We start from the raw sequence: 27,631 nt of genomic DNA, 5'->3' as shown, positions 1-27,631 counted from the left end.
CAACAGTGACCGAGTGACACTAAATGTTTGGTTCTAAAAACATACTATATAATGGCATTCTAAGGTAATCTTTTAAAATAGAGTTAGGGCACAGTTTTATTCCAAAGTTTATATTTTATTTATTTTTTTTTTAACCAACAAAATGATTTTCTCAGACTGTTTAAAATCCAACCCAACTCATTTTTGTTAAACAAAAATTAAATATAAAAGGGCCATAGTGGCAAATTATATCTTCCCTTAAATAAAAAGCATACCCATTTCCTTGTTACGATAGCCCTATTCCAGATGTACATCAAGATTTATAGCAGGTTTTTCATCCTTAATATAAATCTTCAAAGACCCTATCAGAAGAAAGACTGGCACGAAAGAACCTTAATGCTAGTAGCTTTATGCTCTCAGAAATGGGACTAAAACCATGGCAGCAACCACGATCAAGGTCAAAATCCCAATAAGTTTTGGTCTCCATTCTTACAGTATAAAAATAAAGAAAACATCTAAAACTTCGATTACAGCACATAATATCTGAAAATGCTGCTCTGGTTGGAAGTATTACTCTGAAGGTGAGAGATTTATATTGATATGACATTTTCTGTCACTTCCAAAATCATGATCTAGTCCATTCTATAAAAGGTTTTTTTTTTTTTTTTTTTTTTTAAATTAACATTTCCAGATCCATGAATAAGGAAATGATACATTCTGTCACAGCCTGCTGATGGCTTCTACATATTCAGTGTGCTCCTTTTACAAACACTTGCTTCCTTATTTTGAAGATCTCTTCAATATCTGTCATGATTAGTCCATTTTCAGGTTTATATAGATGTACCTGATGAATTTGAGGGAGCTAAAGAAGGACACCGTTCCTAGCATCAGAGAGAAAACATAGGCAGTGAGTAGCGAGTACCCAAAGAACTCGACGCTCTGCACTACTCCTGACATGTTGGAACGGCGGAAGTAATAGAAGACAGAGTACAGGAATATGAAGGCACCTGTGGAGCCAGTGCTGAATATTGAACGCCACCACCAGCGGTAGTCTTCACCTGACAACTGGAAGTATGTGAGTGCAATGGAGATACAAGCACCAACACTCAGCAAGATGGCAAAAACCACCAACAGGATTCCATACAGGGTGTACTGTTCTCGCCCCCATACTGTGGCAAAGATATAGTAGAGTTCAACCGAAATTGCACTGTAAATCACAAAAAAAAAAAAAAAAAATTATATAAAATGATGTTCAAGTGTGCAAATTGCACATTTTAACAAACAACTAAGAGGAAACAAGCTATACCTGAAGGGTAGGAATCCTCCAATGGTCATGTGCACAATGCTATGTTTGTACCAGGGCTGGCTTGGGATTTGCCTGGCGATATTTCTGGTTCGACATGGGGCATCAAAGGTCCCAGCACTGTTCTTCCCAAATATTCCCCCAATCACAGTTAAAGGAAAGCCAACGAGCACCCAAACAGCCAACAGAAGCAGAACTGTAGAAACGGGGAGAGCTTGTGTAGAGCCACTTAGCCAGTGAACTGTATTCACCACACTCCACGTCAAAAAGAACGGTGCTGAGGAGCAGACAAAGAAAAACTCATAATTAATCTTTTATGATTCTAAACATGCAGCTCTGAGAGTAAAAATATAAAGGGACTATGCTAAACTAAGATTATCATGCTCATTATTATAATATTGCTATATGTTGTCTTAACAATCACAGGCTTTTTATTATCCCAATTCTATGAGCAATACATTTCAACACTCCCAGGATAATCTAAAAGATTTAGGGTGTACTATTATATTTGAGTAAAATAAGGAAAATGTAGTTTAAATTGATAAATATTTTTAGTCATGGGTCTATTTTTTCTCATGGAAAACAAAATAAATAAGGTTTGTGAGAGATGAGCTGGTTTGCCAGCCAACATGGACCACACTCTCTTACCTGCCCAAGTGGCCTTGATAACCGAAGGTTAAGGAGGGAATGACAACATCTCCTTTCCATGCCAGGACCTGGATGTGGAAGGATGTTACAGCGGCTACATTGGGGCCGCCATCCTAACTGTCACGGAGTAGCACCAGCAATGGACTTTGGGGGCCGTGAAGAACAGCACAGTGGGTAAGTGTCTGCTATGGGCAGAGCGTCCCCCCTGTACACTGGGTGGCAGCATCCCATCTGGCAATGGATGCCCACAGGGCAGCATGGGAACTGTGGTCCCCTGGGCCTGCCCTACCGGGTTCTCGAAGGGCCACCAAGGGGGAGCTCTCGGATAGTGACGACACAAGGACTGTTGTGGTCCTGTCTGACACAGAAGTGCTTCCCACACACAATAGATTAGACACCAGAAAGTACTTCCAGGTATAGCCCTCCACTTGGCTCAAGGAGTCGGAGTCAGGAGAGATAGACAACACTCACCTGGGGGGCAGTGGAGGACAATGGAAGAAGCAAGGGACCGAGTGATGCTAGTTTACTCTGTACTAGAGTATGAGTGAGCCACTATGACACCAAGGGAAGGACACCTGTAAATAATTTAGGTATTACGAATAAAAACAACATCTTTACACCCAGAACTGTGTGTCTGTAGTTATCTGAGGAATTTGGGGCTCTGCATTGACCCCTGCTGGTCACAGATTGAACTTGCCAAGTTTTGGTTTCTAATCCAATATTATATACGTTAATGGCAGGCAACACCCATGTTGTATATGCTGTCATGTCCATGCTAAAGAAGTCCGATTCTCTACAATTCATAAGTTACTCTCTTAATATATGACACTTATCCATTGTGGACATACCTGAAAAAAGGAGTGTGGTGAGAACGATATTCCAGACCCATCTCTCACCGCCAATTTTCTTATAGAAGTTGCTTGACACATACCCGGCTACACAGCACGTCAATGCATACAGCAAGATGGCAGCAGAGTTAATGGCTCCATGTCGATGAACGTTGAACATTCCCAGAAGTGCCATTACAATAATGCCTAGATAAATAAATAAAAAAATACATATATAGAGGTAAAGCGGAGAAAGATGAACAGTAGAATTATACACATTTACAGTCATGTGAAAAAGAAAATACACCCTCTTACAATTTTAGGGTTTTACGTATCAGAATAAAAAAAAAAAAAATCACCTGGTCCTCAGCAGGTCTTAAAATTAGGTACAGTAATCCCTCCTCCATCGCGGGGGTTGCGTTCCTGAGCCACCCGCGAAATAAGAAAATCCGTGAAGTAGAAACCATATGTTTATATGGTTATTTTTATATTGTCATGCTTGGGTCACAGATTTGCGCAGAAACACAGGAGGTTGTAGAGAGACAGGAACGTTATTCAAACACTGCAAACAAACATTTGTCTCTTTTTCAAAAGTTTAAACTGTGCTCCATGACAAGACAGAGATGACAGTTCTGTCTCACAATTAAAAGAATGCAAACATATCTTCCTTTTCAAAGGAGTGCGTGTCAGGAGAGAGAGAGAGAACAAAGCAAGCAGTCAAAAAAAAATCAATAGGACTGTTTGGCTTTTAAGTATGCGAAGCACCGCCGGTACAAAGCTGTTGAAGGCGGCAGCTCACACCCCCTCCGTCAGGAGCAGGGAGAGAGAGAGAGAGAGAGAGAGAAAAACAAAGTCAAAAATCAATACGTGCCCTTTGAGCTTTTAAGTATGCGAAGCACCGTGCAGCATGTCCTTCAGGAAGCAGCTGCACACAGAAGGTAGCAACGTCCCTATCGTCTAGGTGTGCGAACAGCCCCCCTGCTCACACCCCCCTACGTCAGCGCAAGAGAGAGAGAGAGAGAGAGAGAGAGAGAGAGAGAGAGAGAGAGAAAGTAAGTTGGGTAGCTTCTCAGCCATCTGCCAATAGTGTCCCTTGTATGAAATCAACTGGGCAAACCAACTGAGGAAGCATGTACCAGAAATTAAAAGACCCATTGTCCGCAGAAACCCGCAAAGCAGCGAAAAATCCGCGATATATATTTAAATATGTTTACATATAAAATCCGCGATGGAGTGAAGCCGCGAAAGGCGAAGCGCGATATAGCGAGGGATCACTGTAAATACAACCTCAGATGTACAACAACACATGACTTTATACCATGTTATTATTTTTTTTAACAGAAACTAAGCCAAATGTAGAAGCAGTGTGTGAAAAATTATGTCTACCCTTACTGCTTCCATAAGACGGTAAGTAGCAGCCAGGTGCTGCCGATGAAATGCACCCGATTAATTGATCGACAGCAAGTGTGACCACCTCAACAAAAGCACACGTTTTGGCAGTTTGATGGTCTGGAGCATTCAGGTGTGTGTTAACACAATGCCAAGGAGGAAAGACATCAGCAATGATCTTGGAGAAGCAATTGTTGGTGCCCATCAATGCGTTGAAGGGTTATAAGGCCATTTCCAAACAATCTGAAGTCCATCATTCTACACTGAGAAAGATTATTAACAAATGGAAAACAATCAAGACAGATGCCAAACTTCCCAGGAGTGGACATGCCAGCCAAATGATCCCGTGGTCAGACCAAGCAACGCTCTTAAAAGATGAAAAAAAAACCCAACAGCTACATCTCCGACTCTACAGGCTTCAGTTAGCATGTTTCAATTATACCATACAAGCTCAGTTATAACGGCTTTCACAGCTGAGCAAACAGAAGAATAGCTTTGCAAAAGGCCTTCTGGACGATCCAGCAGTCTCTTTGAAAATGTTCTCTGGACAGGCTAGTCTAAAACTGGTGAAATGCTAACAGTACCTACCACCAAACAAGCTCAACCCAGCTACAAATGTCATGGTTTATGGGCTCAGCTCTGAAAAGAGCGCTGATCTATCACAGAGCACATTTACACCAACATTCACACTTCCTCATACCAACCAAATTTAGTTATCCATTAACAAAACATGTACATCTCTAAGGTGTCACAGAAATATATGCAGATTAACACCTTTTAAGTACCCCTGAACATTACTGGACCGCTCTTAGCATGATGTCTGCCTGTCTGCTAGTGTGAGTCAGAATGTGATGACATGGCCACAACAAATCAAAAATGAATCCATCAATCTGAATGAAATTTGCGGCAGTTATTGGCATTGTAAAATTGTGTTATCATTCCATATACTCTTGCTTTGTCTCCCATATCCCATGCCAAAACTGTGTGTGCTAGTTTAATTTGTAATTGTAAATTGGCCCCATGTGGATCTGCACATCAGTGAACCCTGTGGTGGACTGGTGTACTAAGTGTACTGCAGTTATTGAAAATAAAAGTTAACTTTATTCGGGACAATTGTATACAACAAAATCACTTTCCCAAAACTCACTGTGCAGCTCACTTGCTAACTATACTACATGTTCAGTAAATATCTTAAACTAAAACACTTAAGATTTTGTTATTACTGTCTGAGTTGGGGGAAAACATAAAACACCATATTTATGAAGCTGATAAAATGTTACTAAGTTGTCACAGACTGCAGTTAACACAGACATATACATTCTTCCATCATCCATCAATTGTTCAACCTGCTCTTTCAGTTCCAGGTTGTATGGAGCTGGAGTCTATCCCAGCACCACTGGAGACAGCAGTCACTGTGGGCTAATTTACGGTCACCAAGTAACTTGCCCGAATGTCACTGGGATGCGACCTAGAGATAAACCCACACTAACATGGACTAAATGTGCAGAGAACACATAGGCAGTGACCAGGCCAGGATTCACACCCAGGACTACAAAGCTGTGAGGGAGAAGTGATAATCATCGCACCACCATACTAGCTGGGGCCACAGTCACGTACAAAAGTGCTGTGCTTTATACTCAAAATATGACGCTATAATCAAAGCATACACTTACTTGCTTAAACCATCACAGTTTCCTGTATGTATACTGTACACATGGAACTAACTCAAGCAGGATATACACTGCACAAGGCTGACTTTACTGAACAGTAGGCAACAGCATGACTATCTCTAGCAACATACTGGTTAAAAGGAAATCAAAATTAAAGAATGGCACAACATTGACACGTCATTTTAAATTTCAGGGCTGTGTCCTTTGTCCTCTTCTCTAGACCAGATACACGCATGATTGCCTGCCTTTCCAGAACACCACCACCATATGGAAATATGCAGATAACACAGCTGTTATTGGTCTCCTCAAAAATGATGAGACAGCCTAGAGTGAGGAGTTTAAGAATGTTACTCAGTGGTCTGCCTCAGACAATCTGGAACTTAGCACAAAGAATAACAAAAGAGCTTGCTGGTGGATTTTCAGGAGACACAGACAACAGCCAATCAAGCCACTTTTAATCAATGGAGAACCTGCAGAGGGAGTGTACACCTTTAAATATTGTAGAATCCACATCTCTGATGATGTCACATGGAATACATGCAATAGTGGCAATAACAAGAAAGGCACAGAAATGGCAGTACTTCTCAAGGATACTGAAAAAGACATTATTATTAGCGGCAGTCTACCACTGTGCAATGGAGAGTGTGCTCACTTATGCCGTCACTGTCTGGTATGGCAGCAGTTCAATTGAAAACACAAAGCCAATGCAGTTCAAAATAATTATTGGTACCCTGCATCCCACTCTGGAAAACATACATCATATCTGCTATTTAAACAGGGCATCAAATACTGTTACCATCTGTTTACCCTCCTGCTCTGTGGTAGGCACTACAGAACAATGGAAGACCGCACGGTGTGCATCAAGAACTGTTTTTATCCCCATCCAGTAGTACGGTTAAAATCAATCACTACACAACCGATTGGAAGGCCTGTTGGGAATCACACTGTACAATATTCATTTTCTTTAAGTTGTAACATACTTTATATTGCATGTATTATAATTTTATATTATTAAGTGTTTTTACTTTTTTTAATGTATTTCTTGCTGTCTATTTGTATTATTTACATAGGTGCACATTTTAGGAAGATGAACATTGAAATTTCATTGTCTGTTATACAATGACATTAAAGTTCTCTTCTTTTTCTTCTTATTCTAAACACATCTGTACTACACTGTGTGGGTTCAGGATCTTTCTACTGTTTTTAACCAAGTAGTGGCTCAAAAACTGCTTAATGTGCAGGTGTATTTTTAAGAAACATTTTAGATTGCCGATTGCTATTCGTTAGTAATCGAACATTAATGTCAGAGACACAGCACAGAATAACAGGCAAATGTTTATAAATTACGTCTTTGAAGGATTTCTAAATTACGTCTTTGAAGGATTTCTAAGGGAGTGTGTGTGTGTGTGTGTAGTTTGGAGTTGGCACACATCTTACTACAGTTGGTTCCTACGCCGTTTTTGAAAATGCAGGGACAGCAGGGTTTAGCAAGGCGGTTTTTGGTTTCCTGAAACTCTCACTTGGTTTTTGGTTTCCTGAAACTCTGCACTAAGAAAAAGTGGGTTAAAATATATGTATACCATTATTGAGTAACAAGTTGAACTATGTTTAAAAAATATTTGACTTACAATCACTTATATTGTACTAAAAAGTGGATGAAATGTGACACTTACTGTTGGGTCTATACAAATGTTGCTTGCATTAGCTGCTTACTTAGGAACATAGGGCACTTTTATCTACTCTGTACAGTATATATAAAACCCAAAGCCTAAAAGTGCAACGATTTTATGTGACTTTTTGTCACGCTTTAAATCAGGCTTATTTTAAAATCTACTTATATATGTTTGCTATCATTCTTTTCAGGATTTATCAAACTTTAATACAATACTGTTAGATTTTCAGATTCTTATTACCTTTTTAAATTATAAACTAAAAAAATATCAAGAACTCACGTCCCAAGAGATTTAACCATGCCCGGGGCCGGAAATAAAAAATAAAGAGTAGATGACAAAGACAGCTGCTGTACAGGCTTTTAAATGTTCGAAGCACTGTGCAAGATGCAGATCACATGGCACAGCAGCAATCTAGCACCTGATCGAGGAAAGAGGAGGTAAAAAATAACTATTTGTTTCCCATTGTATCACCGTTTAAGAGGGGGTTTCGGAGGAGTGACCACGTCTCCTTGGGGTGCGTTCAGCCACCCTCTTCACAACACGAGTGGCAGAGACAAGAAGTGGCTGGCGTGTAGCGCAGGCAAGGTTAGGTTGGCAAGTGAAGCAAGCAGGGGGTAAGCCCCCTAGTCATTATATAAAACTAGATTTCACCAGAATATCATTTCAGCTCATGGGGCATTTAATCAAAATGAAAGTCTGCAAGAGTCAGGACAGGTCACAGTGCCATTTAAATCCTTCCTCTTTCAAGGAAGTCTTGACTTGTTTTTTTCTACTTTGTCTGCATTCGGTGGCACACCTATGAGTAATGGTAATGTTTTGGTCTCATGAGGATTTTCCATTATATTTTTGTGTTTACGGTTACATTTTAGTGAGCTAATTCATACATTTATCTACAGCAATTAGGGTCTTAATGACAATGATGATTTTTACTGTTTTACACAGTGCTAATCTGCTAAAAGTACCACACCTGATGACATTTTTCTCCTCATCCATTGACCCACAATCAGTGGCAGTTACAATAAACAGTACCTTAAATCACTCCTAGTTTGACATGTGCTAACAGTAACTCTCTTTTATATCATAGCACACTGCCACACTTTTCTGTTATCATGGGAAATGCTAACATGTATCTTCAAATTACTTTGTAACTTAGAAATCAAATTTGTAATTACAGAGGTGTAATGCACAATTACCTTAATTTTATGTGGCACAAAGCACCTTACAATTGTAGTTACAATAACGAGTAACACGGCTAAGTGCAGTTGCACATTCAAAAGACATTCTTACTTTGCAGGTGAGCAGATTGACAAATTCAAGCTTTACTGTTTTTCAATTGTTATTTTAATGCAATCAGTATTTGGTGTGCCTTCATAATTTAGACACAGCAAGTGCTGAAAAGCTGAAGATGAGCTAAACTGCCAGTTTTAAAAAAATACTCTAGCAGTAAGTTACAGTGCCTTTTGTCTCTCTTGTTACAAATACGGAAGGGGTCACAGGACCAATGTTACGATGAAAGAGTGAAATAAAGTTGAAGGAGGAGTCTGTTGGAAAAACAACCTCTGGTTTCTTGTAAAATATGCCACCTAGGTCTTAAAATTGTATAGATGTAGACGCTGAACAGTCAGCCTGAAACCTCATACCACAACAAACTTTCAGTTGTGCCGCTATCTGAACAAGAAAATATGATGTAATTTAAATTCCTGCAACAACTGAATACAAAGTTAAAAAGAAATGTTGACAGACCTAACAAAGAATATACTTTTCAGTTTTTTTAATTCTGGCTTGCACTGTCACAATTGTATAATTGGTCTGGAAAATACAACAGGATGCTTTGAGTGTGAGGGCTATATGTGGGGACTTCAGTATTCCCTTGTGATCCAAAAGATATCCATGATATTTAGCTGGAAAAAAATCACTTTGTTTGAATGTCTGACCAGTTTAACAATGTAGAGGAATGTTGAGGATATGTGGTTATTAAATCAGAAGCCATGTAATCATAAAGTGGGTCAGAAAATATGAAACAGATACTGTATATTTAAAAGCATATTGTGTTAAATTGATTTTGCTTAGACTGCCAAAACACCCAAAGTAGGCTGTGGGTATTCCCTCTAAAACCTCTACCAAATTAATTAAATAAAAAATGCCTTCTCTGCATGTGCTAACAAATTAATTAAATAAAACCACCCTTCTGGGTGTATGATACCTAAAAAAGCAGCGTTTTCTTTCTCTTCTTCACAAAATATTTTAAGAAGTTCATGTTTGAATTTTAGCCACCACTGCCTTGAAACTGAACAGCTAGCCATATGTCTCTGAAAGAATCAGAACATCGGGGTGGAGCGCCAGCACAAACGTCACTTAACCGCTTGCTTATCGGATACTGCAAAGGCCAACTGTATAGAAGAGCACAGCAGTAACTGTCTAGCAGCCAGACATCCATCTGGAGATGCACAGTTCTCACCTGAACGAACTTTGAAAAGCATTAAGTGATGTGTGGAAAATAGTTATGGATTTTCATTATGTATATAATTTTGTAGTGGCAGTGGTGGAAAATTTTTCAGTTAGCAAGAAACACTGGAAGATCCAAGCACACTGATCCATCCTGCTGGGTGTTTTTTTTTTTTTTTTTTTTTTTTTTTTTAAATGTTGACTGGTGCTGGCGGTTTAATGGTATGGAACATATTTCATGGTACAAGAAGGAACTCCAGAATAATAGTAGAATAATGTTTTACTGCAACAGGGTAACATTGTTAGAAGACAATGCTTTAAATCACAAAGCTAGGAATGGTTTGAAGGTGGTGACGGTAAATTCCACATAATGCAGTTGTCATATCAGTTGACAAATCTCAATCAAGTATCTTTACGATAAAATAAAGGGAGCCATTAAGAGTAGCTATACTCCACTAGAGCACTTAATTAATAATACATAAACAACAAACTGCACTGGACTGGTCTGACACACAGTGGCACTGTACAAGAAGGGCCAGAGCAGACTGTACTTACTAAGACTCAGGTCTTTTGATGTGTGCAGCAAGCTGCTGGAAATGTTCTACCAGTCAATGGTAGCCAGTGTGTTGTTTTACTCTGCAGTCTCCTAGGGAAACAACTTGAGCTCAAAGGAAGCACAATGCCTGGACAAACTTATCAAGAAAGCCTGCTCCATCAGAGGGCAAGCCCTGAATACACTTGAAGCTGTTGTGGGGAAAGAGGATGGTGGCAAATTTGGAAGACCTCATGAAATTCTCTATATGAGGTACACTCCTGGAGCACTTTTAGCCACAGGCTCATTCCACCATGGTGTGCTAAGAATGAGAAACACCTCTGGGGTTCTGTTCTCCCCACTGCGCTCAGGCAATTCAGTGCTTCCTCTTGACGTACTCATTTTGAATAAATTCATTTTGAAATATCTGCACAATAAATATTTATCAATTGATTGATTGACTGGTTAGCTGTATTATTTGTCCTAGGTCTGTGTCTTTATTTTTTATGTTTCTGCTGCTGTATTCATCTGAATTTCCCCATGGGATTAATAAAGTTTATCAAATATAATCTAATCTGATCTAACTATGCAACATGTGGTAGTCAATGCTGAACAACATCCCTCTACAACACTTTTAACACTTTGCTTAGCTCGTGTTCTGACTATTACAATGGCAAATGTGGAATCAACATACTATTTGGAAGGTGAGCATAACAACATTGCCAGTTACTGTATACCATCCTTTAAGTCGACAGTGTTAAAATATGTGATTAGACGCATGTTTATGATCATGGCCATTCAAGAAGAATTGAAAAAACATTTTATCAAGTGGCTTCTTGGTAGCATATCTACAAGACATATGCAGCTGTTGCTGTCATGCTTTTAGGCATACATGCAAATTAATGAATGATAAGGGCTCAGGCTTGTCCAAGTAGACGTAATTATGTATGGAAATATGCAATACTTGTACGTTATCAATTTAACAGTCAGTTTTAACGGTGAATACCGCTTTCGTTTTGCTCACCAGGGTCACAGACGGCTGGGGTCCTTGTCCTGCCAGGACACCTCTTTACTGAGAGGACCGGGGGAGCAAGCATGGGCAGAACAATACCTCCCCAGGGATGCTAGATGGCAGCCCCCAAGGGTTGCAGTGGTGCGTTGGACTCCCGTAGGGCTTCATGGGAGATGGAGTTATTTACAGCCCTGTTGTGATCCGGGGGTGGTGCCAGGAGGTGCTGTAGCTGTTCCCGAGCTTGTGTGGGTGGTTCTTCCGCCACACCTGGCAGTGCAGCTGGAAATGGGGCAACGAGCACCTGGAGCACTTTCAGGTGACTTATATAAGGGGCCAGCAGACACTACTCGGTGAGCAAGTCGGGAGGAGGGAGACAAAGCTTGCCAAGGAGGAGTGGAGGAGAAAGACGGAAGAAGAAAAGTATTGTGTATTGAGGTGTTGATGCTTTGGGACTGTGTTGTGCCCGTGGGAAACGAAGAAGACATTGCCCACAGGTGAAGAAAAAGAAAATAAAACTTTTGTGTTTTATTTGTGTGCCTCCTGCGTCTGTCTATGTCGGATTAAGTGCTGGTATAGTACCATCTATTGTCACACCAGTTAAACTTTGGCCCTGCAGCTCTAACATGTTCAATACCTCACCTGTGGCAAGTGTGAGAAACTGTGACCCCACACCTATGACTGAGCATAGCAGACTTTTGCACAATGGAAAACGGAAAACATCAGTGTGTATGATTTTCCAGCCATTATCAGCCTGATCCAGGTCATCTGCTGCCTCCTCCTCAATATTATACCTAGAAAACAAACAAACAAAAACCCTTCTTAAAACTTAGGACAGCAGCTGCTGGAAACTTGTACAGGAGTACATGCTTACGCATATTTGAAAATGATACCCTTAAATATTAATTGTATAAGATTATAGTGACAAATGAAATTTTATAATTTCACTGTTACATCACAAATAAATGTGTGATTAATGCAATTACAGATATTAATAATAATTGGATATATAATACAATTTGCCTCACATACCCAAACCACTTCAGCTAGTTTTTCTACACCACATGAAACCTGTAATCTCTGAACCCATCATTGCTTATCCTCAGTAAACCAAATACCTTTTCACACAGCTTACATTAAAACTTCCCAGTCATTTCCAGGGAGCCTGAAAGCCCTTGTAACATATTACACACACATTTTACCCTTCAGATTCTTCACCTCTATTCATATGTTAAATGCTACACAGAAACCCGAGCTTCTTATTATTTTTCAGTTGCTAATTTCTTAGGTCTTGCTTTCTGCATCAAGACTTTGCATGTCTCTCAAAATTCAAACAAACAGTTCCCATCATGCGAGGATGATCTGTCACATTAATACTTATTTTATAATGTTTATATGCCACTGGTGGTTTATATTTACTGGTAGTCCTTTCACTTCCATTAAGTGTTTCATTTCAGAGCCTTTAATGCTGCCCCCCTTTCACTAGCAGTACATATTAGGACAAAGACTTCTCATGGAAGACCCTCGAAAAGTTCTTGGACACCATCTCCATCACAATCATGAAGAGCAATGAACTTAGATCTGATGAGTAGCAGCACTTCTCCCCGACTATCAAAACATTAACTATTCCCATCTGTTGCTGTAACCATGATTTTTTTTCTCATTAATCTTTGTAATTATTATAAATTCTTAGCACTCAACCACAGCACAAAGTTCACTACCTGTCAAAGTTCCTCATGAAACACCTTCTCCAGAGATAGACTGCTATACTCCAATAGACAGACAGGTCAGGAGTGCTAAACAGTATATGGGGGGGAATGCATAGTACAACTATCTGTCACTGCTCACATAAGTAAAGTAAGCTGTCTTAAACCAATTACTAAAATGGACAAACCCTTCACCCTCTAAAAGTCTAATATGTTTACGGTCATCAGAATAAAATTTGTCAAGTTTTCAGAGGTCTTTGTGTAACGCTAAGAAAAAGCCTCTAAGAAAATTTTTTTCCTTCACTGCAACAAAGGATGGAAAAAGCATTTATGTAGGTACATTTATAAGAATTAGTTTTTAATAAATAGGTAATTAGACATGACTGTCTAACTAGGATATATGTTTAGCCAGCTCAGCTTGTTAATTAACTTTAATGACAAATGTGCACTTTAATTCAGTAATTGTACTTGGGTGTCTTTCGAAAGAGAGAAGCAATTAATCGGTTCTTTTTGCATATACAGTAGAACCTCTGGTCACGAACGTTTCCGAAAACGTACAAATCAGGTTATGATCAAAAAGTTTGCCAAAATTTTGCATCTGTTCACAACCACGTGCTCTGGTGGCGAACAAAAACACTGGAGGCCAGTTTCCCTATGTGCGTTCATACGCGCCAGTGGATTTCCCATTCTCCGTTTCCCATTTTCTTTTGTTTGCGTATACAGGGCCTAACAAAGCAGCTGATGTTGCAAAAGGAGTTACAATGTTAACTAAGCAGAGGAATCAAGTGCTGGAAGAGGTGGAAAAACTGTTGCTAGTGTGGTTGAACGAGAAGCAACTTGCAGGGGATAGCGTATGCGAGGCGATCATATGCGAGAAAGCCAGGAAGATTCATGGCGATTTGCTAAAAAAAAATCCTTCTTCGAGTGGCGAAAGTGAGGAGTTTACAGCCAGTAGAGGATGGTTTGAAAAGTTTCGCAAGAGAAGTGGCATTTAATTTTTTTTCCCCTGTGCTTAAAAAGTGTTTACAGTGAGCAGTTCGTAAGGGTCTGGAACAGATTAATTGTACTTACATACAATCCTATGGGGAAATTACGTTCGGGTCAGGACCAAATCGGGTCGCGTCCAGAGCTTTGGAACGAATTACGGTCGTGGCCAGAGGTACCACTGTATGCAGTTAAGTAGCATTCATAGGATACGTAACACTTTTAGCAATAAATCATCTTATTACAAATTAGGCCCCATAAATATCATCCTTCCATTTACAACAAATGTTGTATGAATGAAGAGTTATTCAGAGCTTTACATATTTTAGGAGCAAATTAAATTTTTGCTTGGAGTTTCTCACAGATTTAGTAAAGCACAATTTTGAAAAAAAAAAAAAAGAGATTAAGACATGACTGTGTTCTAATACCTTGCAAAGTCATTCTTCAGCACTCGCATCAAAATGATGACCACAAAACCAAGGAGCAACACCACCAAAACCAAAGAATTAATTATAGATAACCAATGGATCTCCAGAGTCTTTGGAAAGAAGCTGAAATCACGCAGCCGTTCTCCCCGGCGCTCAACAGTTAATGGGCTCTGAAACCAGTGCACTGCATAAGTGTGTGTAACAGACAATGTTCCACCAGGCACATCATCCAAGGACACAGGCTTCATGTCTCGAACGCTGACATTGGCAAAAATGATATGGTTGTTATTGTATTCTATGTTGAAATCCAGATGCGTCCACAAGCCAACCTATTAGGGATGGAAAGAACAAAGGTCATAAGCCATAGTATTAAAGCACTTTTACCGTACAGTTATATGCCATCAGAAATGTAATGTGCAGACTACTGCCAAGAAGATTATGGGCAACCATTCAAACCAAGGTTATTCTGAACTTACATTTCTGAGAAAGTATAGAGTACTTTCATAAATGTTTTCTTTAACAGTATTTAAAATAGTTAATGTCTTGAAAATGTATCCGAAAGGAATATCCTTAGTAGTTAAGCCAAGGTACTTTAACAAAACACACGAGGAAGGGCATTTAATGAGAATGAACCCTTAAGCCCCTTAAGACCCAAGACCTTAAGGCCTAATGTTGGACTTTCTGTTAAACCTAACATCTAATCATCTTCAAAAATGCAGCTTTAGGTTCTTGGTAAAATTTTTACAATGCATCTTTCCCCAAAAACATACCGTTGTGATGATATGCACATTAGATTCTTTATACAGTATTCAAGATACTTCAACAGACATATATATTTGCACTTGCCAGTAGTGGACTGGAACACTGCCATTTTTAATATGGAGATAAAAACTTACATTTGCTGATAACAGCAAAAACTGGTAATTTAGCAAGTACTAAGTTTTCTACTGAGATGAGCTTCCCGAAACTGATGAACTTTTGGGAACCTCATCCCTGGTCAATATAAACAACTTGTTTTTGTGGCTAAAAAAACAAAAGAAACAGTCATCCAGCTCAACACAATTCTTCATTTCTATGTACTGTACCTAATTTTTCCAAAAAATGTTTTTGTTAGTTATAAATATCTGATGTTTGTGGTGCTCTTCATTGTAGTCTATTTAAACTCCCTAAATTTTATAATTTAAAAATTATAATAGTTGTCAAACTGGATCTCCTTGGTGTAAAGTCATATGTGGACATTTTAAAGCACAATTTCTTAGAAATTAATAATTTCTTCATTGTGGTGTTTTACAAAAGATAAATAGAAAACAGGTTTCATAGTCTTATGTATTGATATTCTTTGAGGACATGTTTGTAAATGTTTCCAATTAATTTTGCATTTCTAAGATAATCACTCTCAATGAACTGCCAAATTATTTTAGAATTTCAGAGCTTAGAATGAATTCATAAAATCTGGTATTGCATTTTTATCATCCTTGACTGTAACACACTGCAAATATTTCACAAAGGTGTCTGGTTTCACTAAAGTAATTAAGTTATAATTTAAAGCACAGTCGAGACATTATATGTCAAATATATTAAGTAATGATTTAATAAATGTATGCTTACAATTGTACAATATGTGGTTGTCTCTGATCAGTATGAAAGTTTCACTGAAGAAAAAAGGTTACCAGGGGATCAACTTAAACATGACATACTCGGACACATTTTAATGGGCAGTTAACATTTACTTTTTGAACTGAACAGACTGGAAAAAGTAAAACATGAGAGTATTGTATTTATACCTTATGACTATGTGGCAAGAAGCCACTCTCTTCCATATATCCCACAAAGCCCCAAATGGGGATCTCATCAAGAACAAATTCAAAATAATACAGCTCTTCAATAGCCTCTTTCAGTTCCTCCACCTAAAAGTAAAAACAACATAGTTATATATTTTATTTATTTCCACAAACTCGTTCAGTTAAATAGAGCAGACATTACAGAAATGTACCCTAATGCATTCACATATACTGTATCTCAGGGGCAGAGTGGTGGCTCTGAGGCTAAGGATCTGCGCTGGTATCCTGAAGGTTGCCGGTTCGAATCCCCGTCAGTGCCAAAAGAGATCCTACTCTGCTGGGCCCTTGAGCAAGACCCTTAACCTGTAATTGCTCCAGGGGGCGCTGTACAATGGCTGACCCTGCGCTCTGACCCCAAGGGGTATGCGAAAAAAACTAACAAACACTGTTGTAAGTCGCTCTGGATAAGAGCGTCTACTAAATGATGTAAATGTAAATGTATCTCAAATGGCAATATGGCTCATAGTTAAGGAATTGGGATAAACACCACAATGCGGCTGGTTTGATTCTCTTCACTGACTCCATGTGTGACTTTGAGCAACTTATTAAACTTGGTTATGTTCTGTCTTGAGACATAAACAGGAAGTATTCTGATATGACAATGTAACTTATTATCAAAATCTGTAAGGTGGGCAATCAGGATACAAGGTGCAAGTAAGTCCAGAGTTGAGAGTGGTACAAGAATTATTTTCGAAATTGAATCCCTTAAGACTCCGCATGGGCTGTTATTCTTCGTTATATATGTGGAAGATGTGGGTGCAGATGTTTTAAACACAGAGGTAAGAACAATATAGTTACACACAGGGGGATCTGGAGCTTGGAGGTGCGCCTTGAGAAGTCCCAGTGGGCATTTCACAATCTAAACCCAGCCAGTGTACAGATACTAGTAGGAAAGATAACAAGTGTTGTCAAGGGAGGTTATCCTAAAGCTGTGTAACGCACTTGTGTGACCTTTTCCGGAACACTTTGTGCAAGATTGGTCTCCAGATTAAAAAAAAAGAACAAAATAGCACTAGACAAATCCCAGAGCAGAAAAACCAAACAAAATCAAGGGCTCTGGGGTACAAGGAAAGACTAAAGGAGCTGAATATTCATGTTCAGTTTAAGTAAAAAATGATTAAGACAGCACGGTGGTGCAGTGGTAGCGCTGCTGCCTTGCAGTAAGGAGACCCGGGTTCGCTTCCCGGGTCCTCCCTGCATGGAGTTTGCATGTTCTCCCCGTGTCTGCGTGGGTTTCCTCCCACAGTCCAAAGACATGCAGGTTAGGTGCACTGGCAATCCTAAATTGTCCTGTGTGTGTGTGAGTGTGCCCTGCGGTGGGCTGGTGCCCTGTCTGGGATTTGTTCCTGCCTTGTGCCCTGTGGTGGCTGGGATTGGCTCCAGCAGACCCCCCATGACCCTGTGTTAGGATATAGCGGGTTGGATAATGACTGACTAAGACATGATATAATGAAGTGTTCAAACACATTAAGTGGTAATGTAGAGTGAATGTCAACAGTTTCTTCAAATCAAACACAATCAACCTTTATAAGGATAAATGTCTGGGTGTCCATCCGGTTGCTATGTCTCTCCAGCAAACAGCGCATCACAAACTGTTGGAATGACTATAAATGTTTGTGCCACCTGTTTGAATGACAGAGACATAGCAATGATGTGGACACAGAGACTCCACTTTTTATTAAGGTGGGTGCATTTCAAAATACATTCCAACATTAACACCAAGGTCTACATTATTTACTTAGTCTTAGATGGGTAGCCGAGCTAGTGACACATATGTTGGGCTGAACGAGCAGTTCTTTATTAAAAAAAAAAATGACCACCCTTTACTAACTGCTCTGTGGTTGTTTTACGAGTGTTGCATCTCTTTGCTAAACTTTAACTAAGGTTCCAATTCACTGCGCATGCTATGCATCATGTTATTTGTCTTGTATTATAACTTCACCATTTGTTACGTGGAGCACTTTTAGACTATGTTTGCTGGGGAAGATTCTTATCCAAGCGAACGTGTTAATGTAAACTCACATCCTTAGCCAAGTATGAAATAAATCTGCTCACCTCGGCCTCTGTGAGTTTCAACTCACACAGACTTTTTTTGTCCACATTCTCTTGAAATCGAATGTCATAGAGGGACTCTGCCATACGATCTCCATCTAAAACCTCCCCAAGGCTGAGAGACTTGTGACGTACTTCCTTTGGACGACAGACAGGCAGTTTGTAGTAGTGATATGTCTCTTGAGGGTTGTGATATGGCCCCACTTTGTTCACATACAAAATGACAGGGTCCCCTTGTTTATAGCTGCTGCCAGAAACTAAGGTCCAGAGGCACACAAATAGCAAGAACCAGTGTGCTGAAGTCCATAAATGAGGAAACAGGAATCCAGATAATGAAAGCATGCTCCTTCTTTCTGACTCCATGACAGCACTACTAATGACACAACACTAATCCTGTAACACAAAAGAAAGAATTTTAAAGATGCTTTGAAATGGCAGTTGTTCTTTAATGGTAACTTTTCATTGGCTAATGTGCATGCAGATTTGTGACTTTGTTTTCCGCAGAGCAGGTGAGGGCTACCATTTCATTGACAAATTTTCTCCATTCAGGTTTGAGGATGATGTAGTTTTCACTGACAAATCCAAAGTACCATTAGCTTACACATGTATATAGCATATAGAACATACTCTTCATGATAGCCCTTTTTGTCTTCATCTCTACTCTTTTGTTTCTGTTCTGCACAGATAGAGGTGATCCTTACATGCTGACTCAGGCTGTCATTCCTTCTTTAGTATTACCAACATCCTAATTACTTCATGAAGTTCACTCAGTCACTCAGTTCACTGAGTGATTCACTGATCGTGACTTTGCTGAAGATGCTGTGATCTTCACAGAGTCAATGGAGGCTCTGATCAGGGCTCTTGAGAGACTGAGTGAGGAGTCTGAGTGTCAGGGCCTGCGCGTGTCCTGGATAAAAACCGAGATCCAGGCCTTTAATAACCTCTCCTGCGCGTGTCCTGGATAAAAATCGAGATCCAGGCCTTTAATAACCTCTTGGGCACAGCCATCAGCAGTGTGTCTTTTTGCGGAGAGAGTGGCGACCTCGTCAAGAGGTTTACTTACCTTGGCAGGGACATTCATGTCTCTGGTGACTCCAACTATTAAGTCAGTAAACAGATTGGAAGAGCCTGGGGGGGGGTCATGAGGTCGCTGGAAAGGGGTGGGTGGCGCTCCCGATATCTATGTAAAAGTCTTTAGAGTTCTGGTGCTTCCTGTTTTGCTATATGGTGGCAAGACATGGACGCTATCCAGTGACCTGAGACAAAGACTGGACTCCTTTGGTACTGTGACTCTTTGGAGAATCCTTGGGTACCGCTGGTTTGACTTTGTGTCGAATGAGCAGTTGCTCATGGAGTCCCGAATGAGGCACATTACCTGCATTGTGAGGGAGTGTCAGTTATGGCACTAGGGCCATGTGGTGCGATTCCCTGCGGGTGATCCAGCTCGTAGGATCATCATTGTTGAGTACCCGAGTGGTTGGACCTCATGTAACACCTGGCTGCAGCAAATAGAAGGTCATTTCCGGAGGGTGAGACTGGACCGCGTGTCTGCCTGGGGTTTTGCCAACCAGGATCCCGTGCTGTTTTGTCGTGTGGTGGGTGCAACAATGTACTGCACCAATGCATGCTCCCCAACCTGACCTGACCTGACCTGTCAAGCTCGAATGTCCACATCATTTCATTATTTCTGCTCCCTTCATCAAAAAAACTAAAAACTAAATAAATAAAATAAAAACAAACAAATGCTAGCAATTTAATACTGCCAGTTATAAGGTGAAACACCATTAGCAGTAGACTTGTCACAATGAAGAGGTCTATCAAGTTTACTTACCTTGTGATAAAACATCTCATGGACAAAGCATGTCCAAGTTAATATTTATGTATGCAGTATTGTTACTTAATAAGTCATTCTGTTCATTTATAGTAAGTGACATAAGAAACCTAAATGAGGGGAAGCTGAAGGAACAAACTGATGCTTAATGGGTTGGTTTTATTTTAAAAGGGCAATATGCCTGTAAAGATTAGTTTAAGGAGATGTAGGAAATGTTTAGTGCTATTCCTATTGACTAATGCAGATTGTTTTGATGATTAATCAAGTAATATATTCAAAAAGTATACACAACTAAATGTTACATTTAAATGTACAAGATTTTCTTGTCAGAACACTATCATCTATGCTTTTCTGCAGCTCTTTCATCTTCACAGCTTGCCAAAATGCCCTCTGCATAGCCTGCTCCAGGCTGGAAGGGGATATGGAAATTCTGCTGGATAACAGGACTTCTATACAATGAAACGAGTTAAGCTTCACATTCAGATACAGTACTGGTAAAACTACTCATTTGTGAGAAATTGCAATTTGCTGCAGGCCAGCTTTAGCTTCTCACATATTCAAACAGGGGATTGAATCAAACAGTGACAGACGTTATTCTCCAAACAAACCTCTCAAATCTAACATCAGCCTGTCACCCTTCAAAACAGCCTAAATAAATATGCTATGCAAATAAGGAGTTTATTCTTTGACCTGAAGTCCAAGCAGCCACAATATGGGTGAGTTTCCTTGCATTTGCCAGCATACGTTTTGTTATACAGCACTAATAAGCATTTACATCTCATTATATAGCCGTGATGGAATTTTTTTTAAGTTACAAATACATACAGTGCCCTCCATAATGTTTGGGACAAGACCCATTTTTGCCTTGAGATACCCCACTGTTCCACAGTTTAAAATTACAAGTTAAACGATTCAGACATGATAAAAGTACACATTGCAGACTTTCGTTTAAGGGATTTACATACATTTTGATCATACCATGTAGAAATGACAACACATTTTATACATGGTCCTCTTATTTTGGGGCACCATAATGTTTGTAACATAGTAAAGGTAGGTGTATTAAAGCAATCATATTTAGTACTTTGTTGCATATCCCTCAACTCAGTTGGCAGAGACATCATTGATGAAGAGAAGTGTGTCAGTACCGGTGGCAGCCATACAAGCCCAAGCCAGAACACCTCCACCAGCATGTTTAACTGGTGATCGACTTCAGGAAGAAACAGCTGATACACATCCCGGTCTACATTAAGAACACTGCTGTGGAAATTGTGCAGTCTACTAAGTTCCTGGGAGTTAATGTGACGAACAACCTCACCTGGTCCCTGCACACCTCCTCCGTCATCAAGAAAGCTCACCAGCGCTTGATCTTTCTGCGGAGGCTAAAGAGGGCCCATCTCAGTAAGTCAGTCCTCACCACTTTTTACAGAGGGACCATAGAGAGCGTGCTAACCAGCAGCAGCTCTCTGTGGCAGGAGAGCTGCAGCGCTTCGGACTGGAAAGCACTGAGGAAAGTGGTGAGGGCTGCGGAGAGGATCATTGGAGCCCCGTTGCCAAATGTACAAGATTTGGCAAAACAACGCTGTCTGGCCAGAGCTGTGCGGATTTCTAGAGACCCAACTTATCCTGCCTCTGAACTCTTTTCCCTCATGCCCTCAAGCAGAAGGTACCGCAGCCTGAAATGTAGAACTACCAGGTTTAAAAACAGTTTTTTTCCTACTGCCGTTCGTCTTTTAAATGAAGCATTCTAGTGTTTTATTGTAGGCTGATTTTAACTATGTGTTTTTATTAATGTCTTGTGCATCGTACTTTCGTTCTGCAGCACATCTTGGATGTTCTGCTGAATGACAAATAAAACTGAATTGAATTGAAATTAACAGTTGATGTGGTCTGCTTTGCATCTTGGGAAGCCCCTTTTCGTTTGCACACTTTGTTCTTGCCACCATCCTGACAGAGGTTCATCTTTCCAGAATTCTGCAGGCTCTTTTTAAAGTATTTTTTCCACACACTGTTATCTGGCCATCCCGTTTTTGTGGATATAACCAGTGGATTGCATCTTACAGTGTGGCCTCTGTATTTCTGTTCATGAAGTCTTCTACAGATACGGTGGGGGAAATTAGTATTTGATCCCCTACTGAATTTATAAGTTTGCTCAATTACAAAGAAATGAACAGCCTGTAATTTTTTTGGGAGTTTCATTTTAATGGTGAGAGAGAACATCAACCAAAAATCCAGAAAAAACACATTACATAAAAGTTATAAATTGATTTGCTGATCATTGAGAGAAATAAGTATTTGATCTCCTACAACCCAGCCAGAATTCTGGCTCCCACAGATTGGCTGTGTGCCACACAGCCAATCAATCAATCAATTACGGATACTCCTTCTTCCATTCCAACCTCTCCACCAGCGTGGGCAACACCAAAGAACTGTCAAAGAAGGTCAAGGACAGGATGGTAGACCTGCACAAGGCTGGAATGGGCTACAAGACCTTCAGCAAGAAGTTTGTTGAAAAGGCCAGAACTGTTGATGTGATTATTCATAAATGGAAGAAATATAAAATGACCATCGATCTGCCTTGGTCTGGAACTCCATGCAAGATCTTGCCTCATGGGATGAGGATGATCATTAGAAAGGTGAGGGATCAGCCCAAAACTACAAGGGAGGAGATTGTTAATGATCTGGAGGCAGTTGGGACTACAGTCACCAAGAACACCACGCCGTAGTGGATTGAAGTCTTGCAGCACCCACAAGGTCCTCCTGCTCAAGAAGACACTGTGGTGTAGCGGGTCCACAGCTCATGTCAAAAGGGCCAGTTTTTAAAATAAATAATCGGTGTATTCGCGGCTTAGAGAGGGGGCGTGGTGGTGTGTGGCTGATCGGTTCCCGGGGTGATTTGTGATGCAGGCGATTCTCGCTCAAGTGCACAGGTGAGGAGTCATCCGCATCCATAATTGTTTCCGGGAGCTGCTGATTGCCACAGCTGATCCACGTCCCCATGATAAATAGAAGCGCGAGGCGGCCAGCAGGGAGGAAAAAGAGGAAGAAAAGAGAAAAGATAGATGGAGGTTGCAGGGAAGAAGGCAGGAAGTAGCGAGGAGAACGCCGGTGCGTGAGTGAGAGGGAGAGAGATCGAGCAATCGCAGGCAGCTGGATAGTGAGCCATAGCGGGGTGTTTGGCCGACACCTAGGGCAGTTGGTAGTGGGCGCTCCCGCTGAGCACTGTGAGGAGCGGGAGTGACCAGAAGGATGGCTCGCCGCAGAAGACAGCGGGAGTCAGGAGGCTGGGAAGGTGGATTCCCTAAACGTGAGTGTCCTGGCCGTTGGGGGAAGCCAAGTCTCGGTCTGGAGAGAGCGGAACTGAAGCCAGGGATCGGGAAGCCTCCAGACCAGTCGTGTAGAGAGAAGGTCAGCTGCATGTAGGGTGGCTCCCCTGGTGCATAGCCTGGAAGGGAGAAGCAGGGGACTCACCAGTTAAAAAATGCACCGGGCTTTGTGGTACAAAGGAGAGCTTCCAGCTGTTGTTTTAACCTCATTTTAAAAGATTCATTTATTGTTTTTTTTTTTTTTTAACCTCCATGTTTCAATTTTAATGGATTATTTATTTATGGATATTTGATGCACTGCACTTTATTTTGAACACCTTGTTTTGTTTGCAGTTTTTAAAAAAGCATGTTACGCTTTTGCACCATCCACTTGCTTTGTTGTGCCTCACCTCCAAGCTCATCTGTGACATTACTGACGGTGTCGGGTTCAAGAGCTCCCAGCAGTCAGATGTGAGCGTAGAGAGAACCCACATCGTCACAGGCACATGTACAGACCCGGATGTTCACTGGCAAACTTAATACGATTTGTTTGATTGTAATCTGTGTGCCACGTGGGCAAATAACCAATCTGTGGGAGCCATCTGCCTCCTGAAGACTGTTTCTGATCTATTGGACAGGCGTTTGGGGCTCTTTCTTTGCCATAGTGAGGATTCTTCTGTCAGATTGTGAGCTACCTTAACTCCCAGAAGATGGCATTCATTATGCACATTACAGAAATGGCAGAATGTTTCAGAAATGCTGAACAACTATGAAAATGTAAAAATACATAGAGATGGAATAATATTCTTAACAAATCTTACATGTCATGTGATTGTCCCGTCTTTGCGGAGAAGCCGTGCACTGCCAGCTGAAATGAAAGTGCTGGTAAATGGGAAAAAGCAGCTCTGCAACAGCAATGATTTGGGTTTGTCACAATGTACAATTTCTCAAATTGTGCACCAAACGTTGAACAACTTTACAGCGCATGAGGTAATACTCGCATGTATACATTTCCCCACAACGCCACGTGAAGTAATGGTAAAGCAAATCGGCACGTATATAAACATTACTGCCTCAAGTGTGGATGAGCATGCAAACGATATCAAAGTATCAACACACAGGTGGTCATGAATGCAAACTGCATTGTGGTACCCATCAAATTAGCAAAGGATGAGTGATGACAGCACACAAGTACGCTGGGCTCTGCATCTCACAAATCCCTGGAACATTTGTGTTAAACTTTACAGGCATTGGGAAAGGCAGGCAGATAATCATGGGAGTCATGAAGAGAGGCACAGCAAACCACATTTGAAGAAGATCAGACACAAGGAAGAGCGACCGCGACTTCAGTAACTGGGCAGGAATAGCAGTGTTATGAGGTGCTTCCCGTGGCCATAACTACTTGTCATGTTGTACTCGGGGTTAGAACAAATTCTTAACCTGGTCAGACTTTTAGCACAATTCCTAGAAGTAATTCTGAGACACTTGATAAAGGTCTCAATGTGGTCATGTTTGCTTTTCCGTTACTCTTTATATGATGTTTAAATCTCCATTCTAAATACAGCACTGTGAAAAAGTATATTCCCCCTTCTTGATATCCATTACTGTTGCCTATTTGTCACAGTGAACGACTACAGATGTTTAAATAAAATGTAATGTTAGATAAGGGGAACTAGATAAAATACATAACACCATTTCTAAGTTGCTGCTGCCCCCTTAGTTATTCAAGCAGCTGCCCAAATGTACTTGAGAATTAGACTCGGCTGATCGAACATGAGCAGCCCAGTTGAATCTAAACCTCACCATATACTGACCCTTAGCATGAGAGTGAAGTTGTCACCACAAGGTTTCTAAGAGATCCGAGAAAAGGGTTTCTGAACCATTTCTAAGGCTCTGGGACTCCACCACACTACAGTGACTGCCATTATCTCCAAATCATGAATATTTGGAACTGCGGTGAATCTTCCCAGAAAAAGGCAACATACCAAATGTAAGCCAAGAGCACACTGATGACCCACTAAACAAGTCACAGAGGACTTCAGAACAACATCCACAGGACTGTCTTGCTTCAGCCAAGGTTAGTGTTCATGACTCCATAATTCAGTCCTCATACACACATACACACACAATGCAATGAGCCAGGCCACATTTTCCTCCTGTGAAATACAAATTGTTTAGCTGGTATTTATTTTCCAAGACAAAATGAACAGACTATGCTCCTCTTTCTTGATCTCGCCTCTCATATTGTTTGCTCTGGGTTCTCCTATTTAACATCGTGGAGGTGATGCACAGAAACAGCAGTTTTATTTAATTGCCATTCAGTTTAAAGGTCACTGGCTGGAGATTACGATTAATGGCACAGGTAGTAATTTTCTTTTAAACTGAATTAATTTATTTTACTAATGTCTTTGATTTGATTTCAATTATTTGTACACTTTTTGACTACATCACGCTTCTGTCAATGTTAACAAAATGCCATTCTTTTAAGGGAGTGGGTAAGGATTTGATTTGGACTTCAGACCCTGAGGTTGTGGGTTCAGATCCCGCTACTGACACGGTGTGACCATGAGCAAGTCACTTCATCTGCCTATGCTCCAATCGGGAAAACAAAATGAAATGTAACCAACTGCAAATCAAATGTCGTTAGTGGCCTTGGAGAAAGGCGTCAGACAAAAAACGTAAATGTACATAAAACTAGCACCATGGAGAGTCAGAGCCTGGCCCTTCGAAAACCACACGTCGGTAGCCTCAACAGCATACCCGTCTACAAGAAAATGCTGCACCTTGGCACCCTGGAACTGTCACTGACATCCCAAATTACGAAAGACTGGCACCCCGATTGTCATTCCAAGTCACTATCTAGATAGATAGATAGTTAGATAGATACTTTATCAATCCCAATGGGAAATTCACATTCTCCAGCAGCAGCATAATGATACAATAAATAATATTAAATTAAAGAATGATAATAATGCAGGTGAAAAACAGACAATAACTTTGTATAATGTTAAATGTCTGTGCCAACAGATAAAAATCAAAGGGCCAACGCGTGACACCCATGTGTCATAAACCGTGGGCCACTAGCACACCGAGATCACAGGTAATCAGAAATTGGTAGACTAAATATTTCACAATGGCATAAGGCTGGTGTCTTTCTTACAAGTGTTGTTAGTGACGTTTCTCACTCTATCCTTGCCTTCTTCCGGAATAGTTCATCAGCACGACGTAATAACAACACGTTAAAGTCTTCACTTTCTCTCTTAACCATATCTAAGTTTCGCTCACACTTCTGGTTTCCTTATGACTGATAACGATTTTAAAATTCAGATGAATAAAATGAAATCTCTCAAACGTCCGCGAATAGTCCGCCATGTCCTACCTGATTATCCAGTGTGCTGTCGGATGTCCCAACGTCGCTCCACGCTGATGGATTTCAGCGGTTCCGCAGCAGCGGGCGCCTTCGCACTGAAAAACTCAAAATCCGTCCTTTTCTCATCTAAAGCATATGTAATGATACTATTTGAAAGAGACCCGCTTCTTCAGGCCTTCGGGACCAGAGTCAAATCCACGTCAACCAGTGCTAGCTAAAAACACTTCCGGTTTCCCGAACAGGACCGAATGACGTCGGCTGGAGACGCCTTTGGCGTCCTTAGGAACGTCGCCTGGTCGCGAGGCAATTACGTCACTACCGGTAAGCTTTGCCGCTCTACTAACCTAACCAGTTCGCTTTTAGCGAGTGGAAACATTCCTTGTAACTTTTCGTTTCTTTCTGGATTTGGTGGATTTTAGCATGATTCTTTTTGTGGACTTTCATAAAGCCATTGATACAGTGAATCACAATTTTATATTTTAGTCCATTGGTTTCTTTGGCTGTGGTCATTATTTCGAGAATGCAGTTTGGGCGCCCTTTAACTGGGTGTGTTCGTGCAGTGAGATTATCTCAGGTAGCATCTTGACGGTTTAACATCTGTAAAGGTGTTCGTCAAGGGTGTCCGATTTCACCTTTCCT

At 40.6% G+C, this 27,631-nt stretch overlaps 1 protein-coding gene across 1 annotated transcript; it reads right to left on the bottom strand.

The window, feature by feature from the left end:
* Positions 1–94: 94 nt before the first annotated feature.
* On the bottom strand, positions 95–27,245 carry tm9sf1 (transmembrane 9 superfamily member 1). Its single transcript, XM_028793699.2, has 8 exons — positions 27,002–27,245; positions 18,490–18,879; positions 16,378–16,500; positions 14,594–14,922; positions 12,118–12,269; positions 2,779–2,964; positions 1,286–1,559; positions 95–1,186 (listed from the first exon to the last, which is right to left on the bottom strand). Exons 2-8 carry the CDS (start codon positions 18,847–18,849, stop codon positions 793–795), a joined length of 1,818 nt encoding a protein of 605 aa, XP_028649532.1. The 5' UTR covers positions 18,850–18,879; positions 27,002–27,245; the 3' UTR covers positions 95–792.
* Between the last annotated feature and the right edge of the window lie 386 nt (positions 27,246–27,631).

Source organism: Erpetoichthys calabaricus, chromosome 2, assembly GCF_900747795.2.
Source record: "Erpetoichthys calabaricus chromosome 2, fErpCal1.3, whole genome shotgun sequence".
NCBI classification, from domain to species: Eukaryota; Metazoa; Chordata; class Cladistia; order Polypteriformes; family Polypteridae; genus Erpetoichthys; species Erpetoichthys calabaricus.
This window is presented reverse-complemented; position numbering and strand designations above follow the sequence as displayed.